This window comes from Mobula birostris, chromosome 25 (genome assembly GCF_030028105.1).
Source record: "Mobula birostris isolate sMobBir1 chromosome 25, sMobBir1.hap1, whole genome shotgun sequence".
Taxonomy (NCBI): domain Eukaryota; kingdom Metazoa; phylum Chordata; class Chondrichthyes; order Myliobatiformes; family Myliobatidae; genus Mobula; species Mobula birostris.
Window position 1 is genome coordinate 46,686,527 of NC_092394.1, and position 18,273 is coordinate 46,704,799.

Here is an 18,273-nt window from a genome sequence, read left to right on the forward strand (position 1 = left end):
TATAATAGAAAAATGCGCGAGGCTCAGCAGTCAAGCAAGCCTTCTACATCAGCCACAGCAGATGACGAACCTCGACCTTTTTCATCGAGGCAGGCAGTCATAGGAGAAGATGAGCTGCCTGCTGTAATGGAAACAGACGATGAGATGACACCTCAGTGTCGCACCACCCCAACACCCAGGCCGCGGACAGATACCGATTCGTGGAGAATGCAGCAGTAGCCGGGAGACACACAGCACATCTTTAAGAAAAGAGCCGAAATAAACATGCTAATTTATTAGGTGCCGCCCGACACGTAATTGTTGGCCCAGATCAGAGACGACACAATCAGAAATCGGCACTGATCTGGGCCGAAAATTACGTGCCAGGCGGCACCTAATTAGCATGTTTATTTCGGCTGTTTTCTTAAAGATGTGCTGTGTGCCTCCTGGCTACTGCTGCACCCCTGCATGCTTCGTGGTTCGGTATCGGTTGGCGGCCTGGAGGGTGGGGACCACTGTATCACCCAACCTGCGACGACTCAGTCTAACACACCATCATCAGTGTGTTCGCTGTCTTCCCAATTCCCGTAAGTGATACTACACTGTACATACATTATTTCTACTTTATATCGGCTGTGTATTTTTACGTGTTATTTGGTAGATTTGGCAGCTTCATAGCTTAAAGGTTACTGGATAGCGCTTGCGCCGTGTTTTTGCCAACAGCGCTTGCGTGAGATTTTCTGCCGATGGCGCTTGCGTGAGCTTTTCGCTACAGAGGACAGTGCAGTAATGATTGTGGAAAAGTATTTCTACTTTATATAGGCTGTGTATTTATCATATCATTCCTGCTTTTACTATATGTTACTGTTATTTTAGGTTTTATGTGTTATTTGGCATGATTTGGTAGGTTATTTTTTGGGTCTGCAAACGCTCACAAATTTTTCCCATATAAATAAATAGTAATTGCTTCTTTGCTTTATTACATTTCGGCTTATGAACCGTTTCATAGGAATGCTCTACCTTCGAATGGCGGGGGAAACCTGTACCCACGAGACACCGCACACTCCAAGCCCTACACAGACACCACACGACACTCCCATACCAGGCGCGACACACAAGCACGAGGGATTACCGATGCCTAACGTGCTGACACCTCAAGTCAGGCTGAAGCCAGCACAACCGCCGTCGCTGGTGCAATTACCACCGGTGCTACGTAGATCACAGCGACGGACTCGACCACCTGATAGACTTGACCTGTAAATATACTTGTTTTAAATATTGTCAGTCACTTCACCCTGCGGGACTCCCTTCTTTTTATAAAGGAGGGTGAATGTGGTAAACCATGTATATAGGTTGTAACTGGGTTACCTGCCTGGAAACGCCCCTCTGCTGACTGTTCCTGTGGCTCCTCCCACAGACTCCTGAATAAAGGCGATTGTATCACTGCTCTTCCCTCAGTCCAGGACAGATACTCAGCATGGACGTGGATCCATTTTACTGTTAATAAAAGCCTTTCAGTATTTACTCTACTTCCAGTCTTTTGGAGTAATTGATAGTGCATCGAAGGCATATGGTGTATTGGCCTTCATTAATCGTGGAATTGAATTTAGGAGCTGAGAGGTAATGTTGCAGCTATATAGGACCCTGTTTAGACCCCACTTGGAGTACTGTGCTCAGTTCTGGTCGCCTCACTACAGGAAGGATGTGGAAGTCATGGAAAGGGTGCAGAGGAGAGTTACAAGGGTATTGCCTGGATTGGGGAGCATGCCTTATGAAAACAAGTTGAGTGAACTCGGCCTTTTCTCCTTGGAATGACGGAGGATGAGAGGTGACCTGATAAAAGTGTATAAGATGATGAGAGGCATTGACCCTGTGGATAGTCAGAGGCTTTTTCCCAGGGTTGAAATGGTTGCCACAAGAGGACACAGGTTTAAGGTGCTGGGGAGTAAGTACAGAGGTGATGTCAGGGGTAAATTTTTTCAATCAGGGAGTGGTGAGTGCATGGAATGGGTTGCCGGCAACGGTGGTGGAGGCGGATATGATAGGGTCCTTTAAGAAACTTTTGGATAGGTACATGGAGCTTTGAAAAATAGATGGCTATGGGAAAGTCTAGTAATTTCTAAGGTAGGGACATGTTCGGCACAACTTTGTGGGCCAAAGGACCTGTATTGTGCTGTAGGTTTTCTATGTTTCTGAATCAGAAGGGGAAGTTAGAAGAGCACACACTAGTCCTCTTTGAGGGGTCATCTGTGGAAAGAGTGAGCAGCTCCAAGCTTCTCGGGCATCAATATCTCAGAGGATCTATCCTTGGCCCAACATATTGATCTAATCATGAAGAAGGCATGCCAGAAAACCTAATTCATTTGGAGTTTAAGGAGGTTTAGTATGACACCAAAGAATCTTGAAAATTTCTACAGAGGTACGGTGGACAGCACTCTGACTGGGTGCCTCGCAACCTATCGTGGAGGCTCCAATGCACAGTATTGCAATAACCCGCAGAGGATTGTGGACACAGCTAGTTTCATCACAGGTACAACCCTTGCTGCCATCAAGGACATCTTCAAAAGGTGATAACTCAAGAAGGCAGTATCCATCATTAAAGACTCTCACTATCCATGACATGCCCTCTTCATAATATTATCTGAGAGATACAAGAGGCTAAAGAATCACACTCAATGCTCTAAGAACAACTGCTCCTCTTCAACCATCAGCTTTTTGAATGGTCCATGAACTTTTGAATACTCTCTCATTATTTTCTTTTGCACTTATATCTTTTTTAAGTTGTAGTATCTTTTATGTCTTGCACTGCCACAAAACAACAAATTTCACAGCATATGTCAGTGATTAAAGATCTTAAACTGAAATACCTCTCCCACACTGCTGACCCTTCCCGTCACTATGTATGGCTGTTGTGTCTGCTTACTGGGAAAGTGTCTTTGAGGGCTGATATCCTCCTGGGGTTGATGTATAGCAGAGTGGATGTCATTCCTCTTAGTGGGCTGTGTGAACCACACACAGATACTTTTCAGGTACTTCACAATAACCTCACAATTGTTTGTAGAAACTCCTGCTGACATTATTTCCATTTAGCACACCAAAAACAACTGAAGCCCAATTTTTGGGTAACTGCTTTCAGATCATTCAGAGTATTGAAGGTCAGAAAGGGAACGATTAAGATTAACTCTAGATTGTACCTTCGGGATGGTGTATCCCATGACTGTGGTATCTCTGTATGTTTGATGAGGCAGTGAGATTGGAACAATATTCCCTAAGCGTTGTGTTTCATGGATAACAGCATTTGTGAATGGCATTTCCTCCCAGTCCTCCAATCTTGGCCTTCTACCCTTCCCAATCACTCTGTCAATCTCCTCGTGAACCCGAGCTGCAGGAACAAAACAAGAACAGATTTCAAGCTTTGACTGAAAGGAGGAACTCATGTTTTATTCATATCTTTCATCCACTCAAAAATCCCAATGTGTTTTATTACTAAAGGAAACTTTGGCAATGTAGTCACTGTTGTATGTCAGGAAGTACAGCAACTAATCGAATAATAGCAAAGTCCTAGAAACACCAGGCTGATAGTGCTTAAACAAGGGGGTTTCATTAACTTAGGGATTCAAATCCTGTTGCTAATATTTGGATCTTTAGCCTGAAAATTAATAGTTTTCCTAATAGCATTCTTCAGCCTCTCCCGATACTGTTACACTCGTTCTCCACACCTTCCATTCACACCAATGTACAGCTGGTGAAGGGCCTGGCAGAGACATTGTTATACTTACACTGCACATCTGGATGTAACACCATGAAGAGCAAGCCCCAGCTTAGGGTGGTGGACGTGGTCTCTGTACCTGCAGCAAAGAGGCCAGCCACTGTCATAATCATCTTGGTCTCCACGAAACTTGTGTTCGGGTCATTCTTTGTCTAAGATTCAGTTAAGAAGTCCACTGTTAATATGTAGAAGTGAAAATTTATCACAGGAATATTTGGGGAAGCACGATAGCGTTACACTGTAACAGGGCCACTAGTCCTGGTTCAATTCCGCCATTGTCTGTTAAGAGTTGACATATTCTCTCCAGGACACCGTGGTTTCCTCTGGGTGCTTCTGTTCCCTTCCACATGATGAAGTCATAAGGGTTCGTAGGTTAACTGGTTATATGGGTGTAATTAGACGACACAGGCTCATTGAGCTGGGAGGGCCCATTACTGCACTGTACCTTTGAATAAAAGTGAGGAAAGAAAGAACAGTGCTGAAGTCAGTCAGCTTGTTTTAAACAGTGTAACATACTGGTGAGAGGATAAATGAGCATTCAGTTCTGACTAGGGCATCTAGGAAAGGAAGGCCAGAGTTACAAGGAGAGATTGTTAGGTTTGGACTCTTCTCCTGGGAGAACAGGAGTCTGAGGAATAATATTGTGGAGGTTTATGAGGGACTTAAATAAGGAGAATAGTTCCAGTTCAACCGCCTCCCCCCCCCCCAAAGTAGGGAGCCTAAAACTAGCGGACACTGGTTTATGGTGAGAAGATCTGACAGGCATGTTTTCTACACAAAGTTTGATGTGAGTTTGGGACAAGCTGCCAGAAGGTAGTAGAGGTGGGTACAATTACAACGCTATCTGGAAAGGAAAGAAATAGAGGGATTGAGATTGGTAGAGATAGGCATCTGGGTCAGAGTGGGTGAGTTGAGCCAAAGGGTTTGCTTCTATCCTGTCAGTCTATGTGACTCGGTGAAAGGTGCCAAGGTCCTGTGAGCTTACAAGAAGGACTTACCATGGGATTTCAGCCACGAGATTAGACAATGAGAACCCGAGGAAGGTTGAGAGGGGACGTGATGGAGATGTACTTAAAACAGGGTAAATGAAGAGACATTATTCCCATTAGCAGCTGAGTCAAAGATCAAAGCACTCAGGTTCAAAGTGAAGGGCAAGTGAAAGAGAGGAGAATCTGATAAAATCAGCTGCTGATAATCTAAATTTCCTGCCCTGTAAGATTGACGGAAACAATTAATCAGGGATTTTAAAATTGGATATGTGCTTAAGGAAAAATAATAGAGCAACAGCAAATGAGGGGAGTTGTTTTATAACATTCTGTATAGACCCACTGTGAAGATGTCTTCTTGTGGACCAGAATGACTGAAACATCTAACTAGTCCAATCCTGGTTCCGGTGAAAGGCCGTCCCACACAACGGGCCCGCGCCGCAATGCATTGGCTAGCAGAACACTGGAAATAGGATTTGCAGATTTGGAAATTGACAAGAAAATAAATCTCAGTTTTGTTTATGGCATCATACATGTACTTTGATAATAAATTCATTTTAAACTTTGATGAAAGATTTTCTGGCTCTGAGAAATGAGCGAGTCCCATTCTCTCGTTCTTTTCTCAGAGTCCGAAAAGTCTTTCACCAAACCTGCTTTCAGTATTCTACCATCCAATGCATCCCAGGCCACTATCATTTAATGCATTAAGGAATGCCTTTGCCCTTTTTGCCAAACAGCTGATATCTGCTCCAGTCCTTCCTTTGTGGAAAAATAGTTCCTTTTAATATTTTCCATCAAGGCTTCTGATCACTTAAGGCACTTTGATTCAATACCTTCTCAACCGCTCTGTTTTCAGGAGAAAAATCCCAGCTTTCTGTCACCAGGCTCAAGGACGGTCTTAACCCCAATGAAATAAGGCTATTAAATGGTAAGATGGGCTCTTGACCTCACAATCTACCTATGATCTTGCACACCGCACTGCACTTTCTCTGTAACTGTTACACTTTATTCTGCATTGTTAGTGTTTAACCTTGTTCTGTCTGAATGCACTGTTGAATGATTTCATCTGTATGAACAGTATACAAGTTTTTCACTGTATCAGGGTACTTGATAAACCAATTACAATGGAAGTCTTCTTGCTCACATTACTGAAGATCAACAGGGCACGTCACAATGCCAGCAGTGAAAATGATAAGAGTAGCTGCATCCTTTCCTCTGTGTGGAAAAGTTGCCCCTCAGATCCCTTTTAACATTTCCTTCAATGCAGTCTAGTTTTAGGCTCCCCTACCCTGGGAAAAAGATTGAGGCCATTCACCTCATCTATGCCCCTCATGATTTCGTACACCTCTGTCGTCATTGGTCAGCCTCACACATTCCAGGAAAGACTAACACCGTCTGAAGTGAATGGATGCAACATGATAAGAAAAAACTATTTTGATAACTAAATAGGAAGGCAGAGCATTCTTAGATATTCTGTTTGGTTGAACCCAAATCATACCGACCCCAGGCATGTGTTGCTTATTGAAGATTGCTTAGTCATGTGACTGTCAGCAGAGTTAGCTAACATGCCTAGTTTGTTACGAGCCACAGTGAGAGGGTTACTAGGAGATCCCTCGAAGTCGTCGTGCAAGTTGATAGAGTGGTGAAAGATGCATATGGTGCCTTGGCCTTCAGTAGTTCGGGGTGTCATGTGTGATGCCCAGCAGAGCTACCGGACGGATGATGCTAATGAGAGAGATAAGAAAGACAATGGAGAAACATTCAAAATGCTAATAAGAGAGAAGAGAAGGATTAATGGGAAAGAAACACAATTCAGATATTGACAGATCGCTTGCTTCGAACCTGAATCATTTGAAGTTTGATGGACAAGTGATAAAAGGGGGATAAAAGGAGCAGGTTTGCTAAGGCACGCGACACACCATGAGACCCTGGAAAGAGCAGTGTGCCCCCACAAGTTGGTAGGAGTTTGGAGGACCGGTTCATGGGAACCGATCAGAGGCTCACAGGGTGTAAAGGTACGATCGGTGGGAACCTGGGGTGTGTGTCCGCCCTTGCCTGGGTGCCGGGTTCACCGCGGAAGAACAATCATATCCGGAACGGAGGGGTCACAGTCGGTGACCACAGCGGGATTAGAAGACATCAAAAGGTCTGCCCGAAACCAACTGCGAAGACATCAAAAGGTCTGCCTGAAACCAAATTGCATCTCTCTTTCTCTCTCCAACGGTACGACAACAGCGATTACTGTGAACTGCACTAAACTGAACTGAACTCTGCTTCACTTAAGGCTGATCATTTTACCCCTAGACTGCTTGACTGATAGAGCTTGGTTGATTCCTATTACCCTAGTTCTGTGTATATGTGTGTATTATCATTGGTAACCTGTTACATTTATATCCTTACGATTAGTGTACTGTATTACTTATTTCTTTAATAAAACTTTATTAGTTCCTAGTAACGCAGACTCCAACGAGCGTCCCATTTCTGCTGGTTTGGCAACCCAGTTACGGGGTACGTAACAGGGGACTGAGGTTAAGAGCTGTGCGGAAAGGTCTCAGCTCTGTAAAACCCTGGTTAGATGGCACAGAAGTAGTGCATTCAGATCTGGTTGCCTCAGTATTGGAAGGTGTTGAAGCTTAAGAGAGGGTGCATAGGAGCTTTACCAGGACACTAACTGCATGGATCAGAATCAGAATCAGGTTTATTATCACCGGCATGTGACGTGAAATTTGTTAACTTAGCAGCAGCAGTTCAATGCACAACATAATCTACCAGAGAGAAATAATAATAATAACGATAACAATAAATAAAATAAAACATAATAATAAACAAGTAAATCAATTACGTATATTGAATAGATTAAAAAAACATGCAAAAACAGAATTACTGTATATTAAAAAAAATGAGGTAGTGTCCAAAGCTTCAATGTCCATTTAGGAATCAGATGGCAGAGGGGAAGAAGCTGTTCCTGAATCACCGAGTGTGTGCCTTCAGGCTTCTGTACCACCTACCTGATGGTAACAGTGAGAAAAGGGCATGCCCTGGGTGCTGGAGGTCCTTAATAATGGAGAGTACATGTCTTGTGAGAATAAGTTAAATGAGTTAGGGCTTTTCTCTTTGGAGCGAAGGAGGATGAGTGGTGACTTGATAGAACTATATAAGATGATAAGAGACATAGATAGAGTGGACAGCCAGAACATTTTCTCCCCAGGGCCCAAATGGCTAATACAAGAGGGAACAACTTTAATGTGATTGGAGGAAAGTATAGGGAGGATGTTAGAGGTAGGTTTTCCACAAAGAGTGTTAAGTGTATGAAACACACTTCCAGGGTTGGTGGTAGAGGCAAAAACATTAGGGACATTTAAGAGACTCTTAGATAGACTGATAGATGAAAGGAAATGGAAGGCTATGTGGCAGTGAGGAGTTAGATTGATCTTGGAGTAGGTTCACAAGTCAGCACAATGAAGGGTGTGTACTGTACTGTTCAATATTCTAAGTTTCAATCATCACCTACCTTCTCCTGTTGTGTTAATAAAGCATCAATAAAGTCCCTGGTATAATTTGGATCCCACGTTTCCTTATGGCTCATGATTACATCTTGAAAAAACTGAATAATTTTGTCCTGATTTTGAAATATTTTGTTTTGCGGTCCTGGGAGGTAATACAGGAGGGGGAACACATTCACTAGCTGCAAGAGAGACAGGGTTAGATATTAAATACATCCTCTTCAATTCTTTGACTGTTCTTAAAATGATAAAGGGGAAGGTTCAGAATCAGGTACAGAATCAAGGCAGGGTAAGATAGGCAGAGTTGGTGAAGCTGGATCCAATAATCTGGTATCCATCTGTATTCGTAAACACAATGGCTTAGGCTCTGGCTCACCAGGTACTGATTCCCACAGTCCCTTTACAATCCCTGGGCCCCAGTTCTCAGCACCCCTCTAATACACTGGAGCCCTGGTTTCACAGTTCCTTCCACTCACAGGAGCTCCAAGCTCTCCCATGTCTGTTAAACTCTCTGGAGCCCAGATTCCTTCACTCCCTTGAAAGCCAAATCACAAGAAACGGCAGATTCTGGAATCTGGAATGAAGAACAAACTGCTAGGGAGCTCAATGTGTTATATGGCATCCATGGAGGGAAATAGACAATCAAGATTTGCAGTCAAGACTTTCACTAGATTCTTAGTCAGTGGGTTCGTAGCAAATATCAGTGGATAGTTTGTCTCCCGAAATGGAGACAGAGATCAGGGACAGATAGAGAGGTGTAGGAAATAGTCCAAGTTAATTTGAGGGTAGGGTGATAGAGAAGTTGTTGAAGTTGACGAGTTCTGTATGGGTGCAGGAAATAAACTGAAGCAGTTGTCAATATAGCAGCAAAGGAGTTGGAGAAAGGTACCAGGTGTGTTACTTTGACCTGAAACAACAACTTCCCATTTCCCTCCACAGATGCTGTCTGACCTACAGGGTTCCTCCAACAGCATTTTGTTCCCATGAAACTCTTCTGAATCCACTTCCTGCACTCCCTTTAAACTTCACTGGACAAGTTATTGTGTCAAATGTATTTTTTTTTAAATCTCTCATGGCTGGGAAAACCAATTAATCTGGCACCAAAGTCCCAAGTGTGAGAGATTAAGGGGGCTTTCTAAAAGTGCAGCATCTAACCATCTGTGCTTGCGTGGCAATATTTGTTGTATCCGAGCCAGGACAGGACAAACTTTGAGCAACTGGTCCAAAGTTGGTGGTGAACAGCAGCTGACCTAGAGGTTGAACAAGTAGGTGGAAAGAAAACTGCAGTTTTTAACCTTCACAGTTTGGACATTAAACTGAAATCTCCCACAACATTTGTGTCAATCAGTCAGCAAAGGAGAGGGCTCATGCGGCAACTGGATGTCAGTAAGACTACGTCCGCACTAGACCGGATAATTTTGAAAATGCCGGTTTCGCGTAAAAACGACAGGCGTCCACAGTAGGTGTTTCTAAAAGTACCTCCATCCACATTAGAACGGATATTTGGGTGAATCTCGTCCTACTGGGCATGCGCAAGACACACAGAAAACAAGCAAAGAGGAAACGGTATACTTGGTGTGCGTTTTTCCAGTTACAGAGTAGAAAAACTTAAAAGGAAATTGCCAAACGAAAGACTTGGTGCGCGTTTGTCCAGAAACATTTTCTACAGCCATAGTCTCTTCACCAATGAAAGGGACGACAGCTACAACTAAATGCAATAAGGCTTGTTACTGGGCAAAAGTGAAATTTGCTGTTACTACATTTGTTTGCCTTTACTTTTGCCATGTCTTTGTGTATTATTTTACTGTATTTAACATGTGCAATAAAATGAGTTACTGGGCAAAAGTGACAATTGCATCTATTGAATGTTTGCACAAGCAATACATTAATAAAGCACATGTTAAATGTACAAAACATGTCTGCATCAGTGTTACCTTGTATTTCCATACGATGTTACATTAGGCTGTTACACATCTATTGTCAGATATTGTTGTGGTGTTGGAGGTTGCGTTCAAGAACACAATGAAATGCCGCGCTGCCACCACCATCTGTTCCGGCACGTCATGACAGCAGTTTTAAAAATAGCTGGTTACCCCGTACACACTACGCCGGATATTAGGTGTTTTCAGATTTATTCACTCTGGAGAGCATTTCTGAAAAGCTCCGTTTTCGGGGGAGGAAAACGCCGTTTCAGTGTGGACGGAGGGTCAAAATGAAGAGAAAAAGCTTCAGTTATGGATTTATCTGGTCTAGTGTGGACGTAGCCTAAGTGAGTACAGTCTTACCATGGCAGTCTGGTGCTTCCTAGCAAAGGAAGCTGCCCCTGGAGGGAGTATCATTCTCTGAGTGATTGTTGGCATGTTTAAATATTAAAAAAATTCCTCCCACAGTGCAAAGATATATCGGTTAGTAAACAAAAGGTTAATTTTGACAGAGGTACAGAATCAAGGCAGGGTAAGATAGACAGAGTTGCCTATTGTAAATTGTCCTGTAATTTGGTTAGGATTAAATCAGGATTGCTGGGCAGCGTGACATGAAGGGCTGGAAGGCCCTATTCTATGCTGTATCTCAATAAATAAGCAAATAAATTCAATCCACATGGAAAATGTCATAATATCTGCCCTAGTGATTGGAGTCTGACACAGATAAACACAGCTAAAAATCAAGAAATGGAAGGGGGTAGCTGGGACCTGTCAGTCAGTCCATTTTAGGGAGAAATCCAGAGTAGATAAGGCACCTATGTCTCCAGTTTGTGGACAAAATGAAGTCTCAGTTGACAGACTCAAACAACTGCAAAGTTGAGAGAAGCATATCACGCATGTGTGTGCTTTAATATTAAGACCCTTCATCTGGATTGAAAGATAGCTGGTAAAGGAGGTGAAGTGATGGGGTGGAGCAAGAACTGGGTCCAGGTGAGGGATGGAGAAGGTGCTGAGGCAGATGGAGGAGAGGCAGAATGAGGAGGGGAGAGGAGAAATAGCATCCTTTCACATTGTTTCCTACACTTAGTTCCCTGCTACACTTGACTCTCCCATCAGATTCAATCATCTGTCACCTCCACTTATCACCTCCCAGCCTCTGTCGCTTTTCATACTCTTCTCTCCTCCATCTGCCTATCATCCCTCCTTACCTCAATTTTTTCAGTGATGAGATTGATCTGAAATTTCCCACAACTGGCAACCATCTTCACAAAAAAAAACTAACCCAGAGGCTTTACCAACTGACATCCATTTCATTACCAACTACCAATATCAGTCATCGTATCTATTAATGAATCCCGACATATTGGTTTGAAAACATTATTTTCAGATACGCAAACACGAGGAAGTCTGCAGATGCTGGAAATTCAAGTAACACACACAAAAAATGCTGGTGAACGCAGCAGGCTAAGCAGCATGTATAGGAAGAGGTACAGTCGATGTTTCGGCCCGAGACCCTTCGTCAGGACTAACTGAAAGAAGAGATGGTAAGAGATTTTTTAAAGTGGGAGGGGGAGAGGAGATCTGAAATGATAGGAGAAGACAGGAGGGGGAGGGATGGAGCCAAGAGCTGGAAAGTTGATTGGCAAAAGGGATACAAGGCTGGACAAGGGAGAGGATCATGGGACGGAAAGCCTAGGGAGAAAGAAAGGGGGAGGGGAGCCCAGAGGATGGAGAGCAGGCAAGGAGTTATAGTGAGAGGGACAGAGAGAGAAAAAAGGAGAGAAAAAAGAGAAAAAAATAGATAAATAAATAAGGAACACACATCAAAGTTGCTGGTGAATGCAGCAGACCAGGCAGCATCTCTAGGAAGAGGTACAGTCGACATTTCGGGCTGAGAACCTTCGTCAGGACTAACTGAAGGAAGAGTGAATAAGAGATTTGAAAGTTGGAGGGGGAGGGGGAGATCCAAAATGATAGGAGAAGACAGGAGGGGGAGGGATGGAGCCAAGAGCTGGACTGGTGATTGGCAAAGGGGATATGAGAGGATCATGGGACAGGAGGTCCGGGGAGAAAGACAATGGTGGGGGGGGAACCCAGAGGATAGGCAAGGGGTATAGTCAGAGGGACAGAGGGAGAAAAAGGAGAGTGAGAGAAAGAATGTGTGTATAAAAATAAATAACGGATGGGGTACGAGGGGGAGGTGGGGCATTAGCAGAAGTTAGAGAAGTCGATGTTCATGCCATCAGGTTGGAGGCTACCCAGACGGAATATAAGGTGTTGTTCCTCCAACCTGAGTATGGCTTCATCTTGACAGTAGAGGAGGCCGTGGATAGACATATCAGAATGGGAATGGGACGTGGAATTAAAATATGTGGCCACTGGGAGATCCTGCTTTTTCTGGCGGACAGAGCGTAGGTGTTCAGTGAAACGGTCTCCCAGCCTGCGTCGGGTCTCGCCAATATATAGAAGGCCACATCAGGAGCACCGAACGCAGTATATCACCCCAGCTGACTCACAAATGAAGTGTCACCTCACCTGGAAGGACTGTCTGGGGTCCTGAATGGTGGTGAGGGAGAAAGTGTAAGGGTATGTGTAGCACTTGTTCCACTTACAAGGATAATTGCCAGGAGGGAGATCGGTGGGAGGGGATGGGGAGGACGAATGGACAAGGGAGTCGTGTAGGGAGCGATCCCTGTGGAAAGCAGAAAGGGGGGGAGGGAAAGATGTGCTTGGTGGTGGGATCCCGTTTTAAGTTATGGAGAATTATATGTTGGACTCAGAGGCTGGTGGGGTAGTAGATGAGGACAAGGGGAACCCTATTCCTAGTGGGGTGGCAGGAGGATGGGGTGAGAGCAGATGTGTGTGAAATGGGAGAGATGTGTTTGAGAGCACAGTTGATGGTGGAGGAAGGGAAGCCCCTTTCCTTAAAAAAGGAAGATATCTCCTTCCTGCTGGAATGAAAAGCCTTATCTTGAGAACAGATGCAGAAGAGATGGAGGAATTGCGAGAAGGGGATGGCATTTTTGCAAGAGACAGGGTGGGAAGAGGAATAGTCCAGGTAGCTGTGAGAATCAGTAGGCTTATAGTAGACATCAGTAGATAAGCTGTCTCCAGAGATAGAGACAGAAAGATCAAGAAAGGGGAGGGAGGTGTCGGAAATGGATCAGGTAAACTTGAGGGCAGGGTGAAAGTTGGAGCAAAGTTAATGAAGTCAACGAGCTCAGCGTGCATGCAGGAAGCAGCGCCAATGCAGTCGTCGATGTAGCAAAGGAAAAGTGGGGGACAGATACCAGTATAGGCTTGGAACATGGATTGTTCCACAAAGCCAACAAAAAGGCAGGCATAGCTGGGACCCAAACAGGTGCCCATGGCTACACTTTAGTTTGGAGGAAGTGGGAGGAGCCAAAGCAGAAATAATTAAGAGTAAGGACTAATTCCGCTAGATGGAGCAGAGTGGTGGTAGAGGGGAACTGGTTAGGTCTGGAATCCAAAAAGAAGTGGAGAGCATTGAGACCCTCCTGGTGGGGGATGGAGGTATATAGGGACTGAACATCCATGGTGAAAATAAAGCGGTGGGGGCCAGGGAACTTAAAATCATCGAAAAGTTTAAGAGTGTGAGAAGTGTCACAAACATAGGTAGGAAGGGATTGAACCAGGGGAGATAAAACCGTGTCAAGGTATACAGAAATGTGTTCGGTGGGGCAGGAGCAAGCTGGGACAATAGGTCTACCAGGACAGGCAGGTTTGTGGATCTTGGGTAGGAGGTAGAAACGGGAAGTGCGGGGTGTGGGAACTATAAGGTTGGTAGCAGTGGATGGGAGATCCCCTGAGCTGATAAAGTTGGTGATGGTGTGGGAGACAATGGCCTGGTGCTCCTTAGTGGGGACACGATTGAGGTAAATAAGAGGAGGTATCCCGAGTTGTCGCTGTGCCTCGGCAAGGTAGAGGTCAGTACGCCAGACTACAACAGCACTGCCCTTATCAGCGGGTTTAATAGTAAGGTTAGGGTTAGTGCGGAGGGAGTGGAGAGCAGAGTGTTCGGAAGGGGTGAGGTTGGAATGGGAACAAGGTGCGGTGAAGTTGAGACGGTTGATGTCCCGTCGGCAGTTAGCAATAAAGAGATCCAGAGCAGGCAGAAGACCAGAGCGGGGTGTCCACGAAGAGGAGGAGGGTTGAAGATGGGAGAAGGGGTCATCGGTGGGGGTGCGAGAGTCGTTGCCGAAGAAGTGTTGATGGTGGGATCTGAGGGAGACAGGGTTGCAGAGATTATTTTCAGATACCAAGCTTTACGGCCTTTTTGAGAATATATGTATTAACTCGCCAACTTGGTTGAACTTATAACACAGGTCACTGATTGCCCCATTAGAATTACAAAAGCAGAATTTTAAATGATCTTTTCAATATCTTTACTTGGAATAAATACTAATATTGTTCTAAATATTATCAAGATTCACAGGATTGATACAATAATTCCCCAGATTGTGATACTTTTCTAACACTTCCACATGTTTGGATTCCAATATATCAGATAGTTTTGGATGTGAACAACCTGGTGTGAACAACCAAGGATTGAGGGGAATGAGGGCCTACAACTAAGATTATTGTACAATAGCAGCAGCAGCACTTTCTTCTGCCATCTTCCTTCATATGGGGCAGGATTATCACGAGGGACTGGATTATAGGTTTGTACTTATTTGGAAGAGAGCCTGCCTGCTTGTAATGCAGGCAATGCTGAGCCTGATGGGAACCCACACCAGAATAACTCGTGTTACCACTCACCTCCCACCCCACCGACACATGGTGCAATTCTTCATTGTGAGCAGCACAATCTCAAGTTCTGACAGTCTACTCAGATTCCAACCACGCTGTCATTCATTTAAGCAATTCTTTGTTGACACTTCCTAATATTTCACAAGACATCCAACCACAAATTTTGAAAAATCAAAAACCCACAATGCTGGAGATCTGAAGTAAAAACAGAGAATGCAGAAACAATCAGGACCCACGGTAAGAAAGGCAGACTTTGTGCTGGATGTCCAGAAGACTTCAGAGCTGAGAAAGAGTGAAAATAGGGGCAGGCAGAGAATGTGAAATGCAGAGCTGCAAGAAATGTGCAGCTGATCAGGCGGTGTTAGTGGAGTTAGAACAAAATAATGCTTAGGCCCCCACACTCAACTATTTATCTGTGGCTTCCAGCATGGTCGTAATGGGGTCCACCATCAGCTTAAGAAATAACATCTTCCATCCAGACCTGTTCCAACCTTCTGGACCCAACATCCAAATACAACAGTTTCAGATAACTTGCTTCTTAAGTTCCTATCAGAACGGGTAGGATCAGCTGCAGGTTGTCCACCTCAGTTCTTCTCTTTCCACTATCACCATTTGGACATTTGAGGCTGATTAATAAGGCAGAAGCCCACAATGCCCACAATTGCATTATTGAATGAACAGTCTTACTTACCTGACCCCAAGATCCACCTTCCAACACAAAGCTTTCTTCAAGCTTGTGCAAAAGTCGAAGGAACTTTTCATCACTGTAGTCAAAGCGTTTGCCAAAGACAATTGAGCAGATAATATTAGAGGTCGCATAAGTTAAATGGAAATGTGGATAAAAAGGACGACCTAAATAAATGTTTAAAAAAAAGTTATTTCAATATCACAAACAGATTTTGAAACTGTAAGGAAACAGACTACTTAAAGAGATTTGTCAGCTGACAGAAAACTAGAACTTTGCAATTGAAACATTTTCCATGAAGGCCTGCACTAGCTGATCTTTGCTATCTCATTGGGAAGCTCCCATTTCCAGTCATTTTGGAACACTGTGTAAGGAGGGGGTTAAAACAGGTATTTTTACTTGGAATGGAGCAATCTGTTCACACTACTCGTAATGAACAAGCCTTTCCTTTGGAAAGGTAAGTACGGTATAAGGTCTTGATTCATCCATGGGGCCTTGGAATATACAATCGTAAACCATTAAGGGAATGTGATAACTTGATTTCTTTCTCAGGGATGAGCACTTCAGTTGGCAAAATAAAGTCTTTACTGATAAAATTTTTGGAAACAACTGACATTTGTTCAGTGGGAATGTAGAATTCTCCCTATGTAGTGATCATTAAGAACAAATAATTTTAGAATTGTAGCTGTCTGGTATGCTTAGGTTTAAAAAGTGTGGGCTTTCTAGATTATATAAGTGTGCAAATTCATTGGAAATTTGTCCTTGGACCTGAATGGCAATCGGTGCAAAGGGCCTCTAATAGTCTCCAGGCTAGTCGTCGTAAATTAGAGTCCTCGGTGAGCAGAAGGGTGTGAGACTTGCTTCTGTTTTAATTATTCTGTACTCTGTTGTTTTGTTAATCCATTGCGTCACTTAGTAGAAGGGTGTGGAACTTGTTTTTATCAATTATTTTACACATTGTTTTAGACTTAGTGTTTTATACTGTATGTCTTTACACTTATTTTCTGCTTATCACTTATTATACTCTAATATAATACCCAGCAGCAACTTTGGAGTGTTGCTTCTTCCTCCTTGATCTGAATCCTTGAAACCTGTTTCTCATTCCCTTACTTATTGCTTAAATATACAAAAAAATATCAGTTACACATCCCTAGCTGTACAACACCCTCCTAGCCAGCCTCAAATATACCATCTAACTCATTCAAAACTGTTGCCAAAATCCTTCATGCATACCAAGCCCATTCAGTCACAATCCTGTTCTCGCAACACACATCAAAGTTGCTGGTGAACGCAGCAGGCCAGGCAGCATCTCTAGGAAGAGGTACAGTCGACGTTTCAGGCCGAGACCCTTTGTCAGGACTAACAGAAGGAAGAGTTAGTAAGAGATTTGAAAGTGGGAGGGGGAGGGGGAGATCCAAAATGATAGGAGAAGACAGGAGGGGAAGGGATGGAGCCAAGAGCTGGACAGGTGATTGGCAAAGAGGATATGAGAGGATCATGAGACAGGAGGCCCAGGGAGAAGGAAAAGGGGGAGGGGGACCCAGAGGATGGACAACCCTGTTCTCCACTGGCTTCAAATCTACCAGAAGCTCACTCTTAAATAAGTTGAATAACTGCCTGGCATTTCTTCCAATCTCTGCAACCTTCCCTCTGGGAACTCTCCATCTACCTATACCTCTGAAATCAGCATGGTTTCCTTAAAAGTCTTGCCTGCTAAATCCGTGGAAATCTTTGGCAAAAATAACAGGAAGGCTGACAGAGCAGTCAATGGATGTTGGTTGGCTAGTGGTGAATGCTTGTGTTCCACAGGGATCAGTGTTAGGACTGCTTCTTTTCGCATTATATGTCAATGATTTGGATGATGGAATTGATGGCTTAGTGGCCAAGTTTGTGGATGATACAAAGATAAGATAGAGGGGCAAATAGTGTTGAGGAAGCAGAGAGTCTGCAAAGGGACTTTGCCAGTTTATAAGAATGGGCAAAGAAGTGACAGAAGTGTAGAGAAGTGTAAATTGCACTTTGGAAGAACAAATAAAGGCATAGACAATTTTCTAAACAGGGAGTGAATTCAAAAATTTGAAAAGGGACTTAGGAGTCCTAGTGCAGGATTTGAACTTGCAGATTAAGTTAGTGGTAAAGAAGGCAAATGCAATGTTAACATTCATTTTGGGACAACTTGAATATAAAATTTAAAAAAATGTACTGCTGAGGCTTTATAAGACATTGGTCAAGCAGCACTTGGGCTTTTGAGAGTAGCTTTGGGTCAATTATCTAAGAAAGAATGTGCTGACATTTGAGGAGGTTCATGAGAATGATCCCAGGAATGAAAGGGTTAATGTATTAGGAGCATTTGATGGCTCTAGGCTTGTGCTTGCTGAAGTTTAGAAGAATGAAGGTGGATCTCATTGGCACCTATTGAATACTGAAAGGCCTAGACAGACAGAATGCGGAGAGTCCAGGACCAGAGAGCCCAGCCCAGGAATACAAGGACGCTGCTTTAGAACAGAGACAAGGAGGAATGTTTTTAGCCAGGGTGTGATGAATCTGTAGAGTGCATTGCCACAGATGGCTGTGTCAGTGAGTGTATTTAAAATGAAGGTTGATAGGTTCTTGAAAACAAGGACATCAAAAGTTGCAGGGTGAAGCCAAAGTTCAAATC

At 43.7% G+C, this 18,273-nt stretch overlaps 1 protein-coding gene across 3 annotated transcripts in view; it reads right to left on the minus strand.

Moving 5' to 3' along the window:
- The window catches only part of LOC140187635 (cytochrome P450 2D3-like), a 53,809-nt gene that overhangs the window by 16,043 nt on the left and 19,493 nt on the right, over positions 1-18,273 (minus strand). For 2 of the 3 annotated variants that reach the window (XM_072243156.1, XM_072243158.1), the window contains exons 4-7: positions 15,621-15,781; positions 8,246-8,419; positions 3,759-3,900; positions 3,174-3,361 (exon numbers count right to left, since the gene is read on the minus strand). In XM_072243156.1, coding sequence (XP_072099257.1) covers positions 3,174-3,361; positions 3,759-3,900; positions 8,246-8,419; positions 15,621-15,781 — 665 coding nt within the window. The remainder of the gene's footprint in view (positions 1-3,173; positions 3,362-3,758; positions 3,901-8,245; positions 8,420-15,620; positions 15,782-18,273) is intronic. The other variant, XM_072243157.1, reaches the window with a different exon arrangement.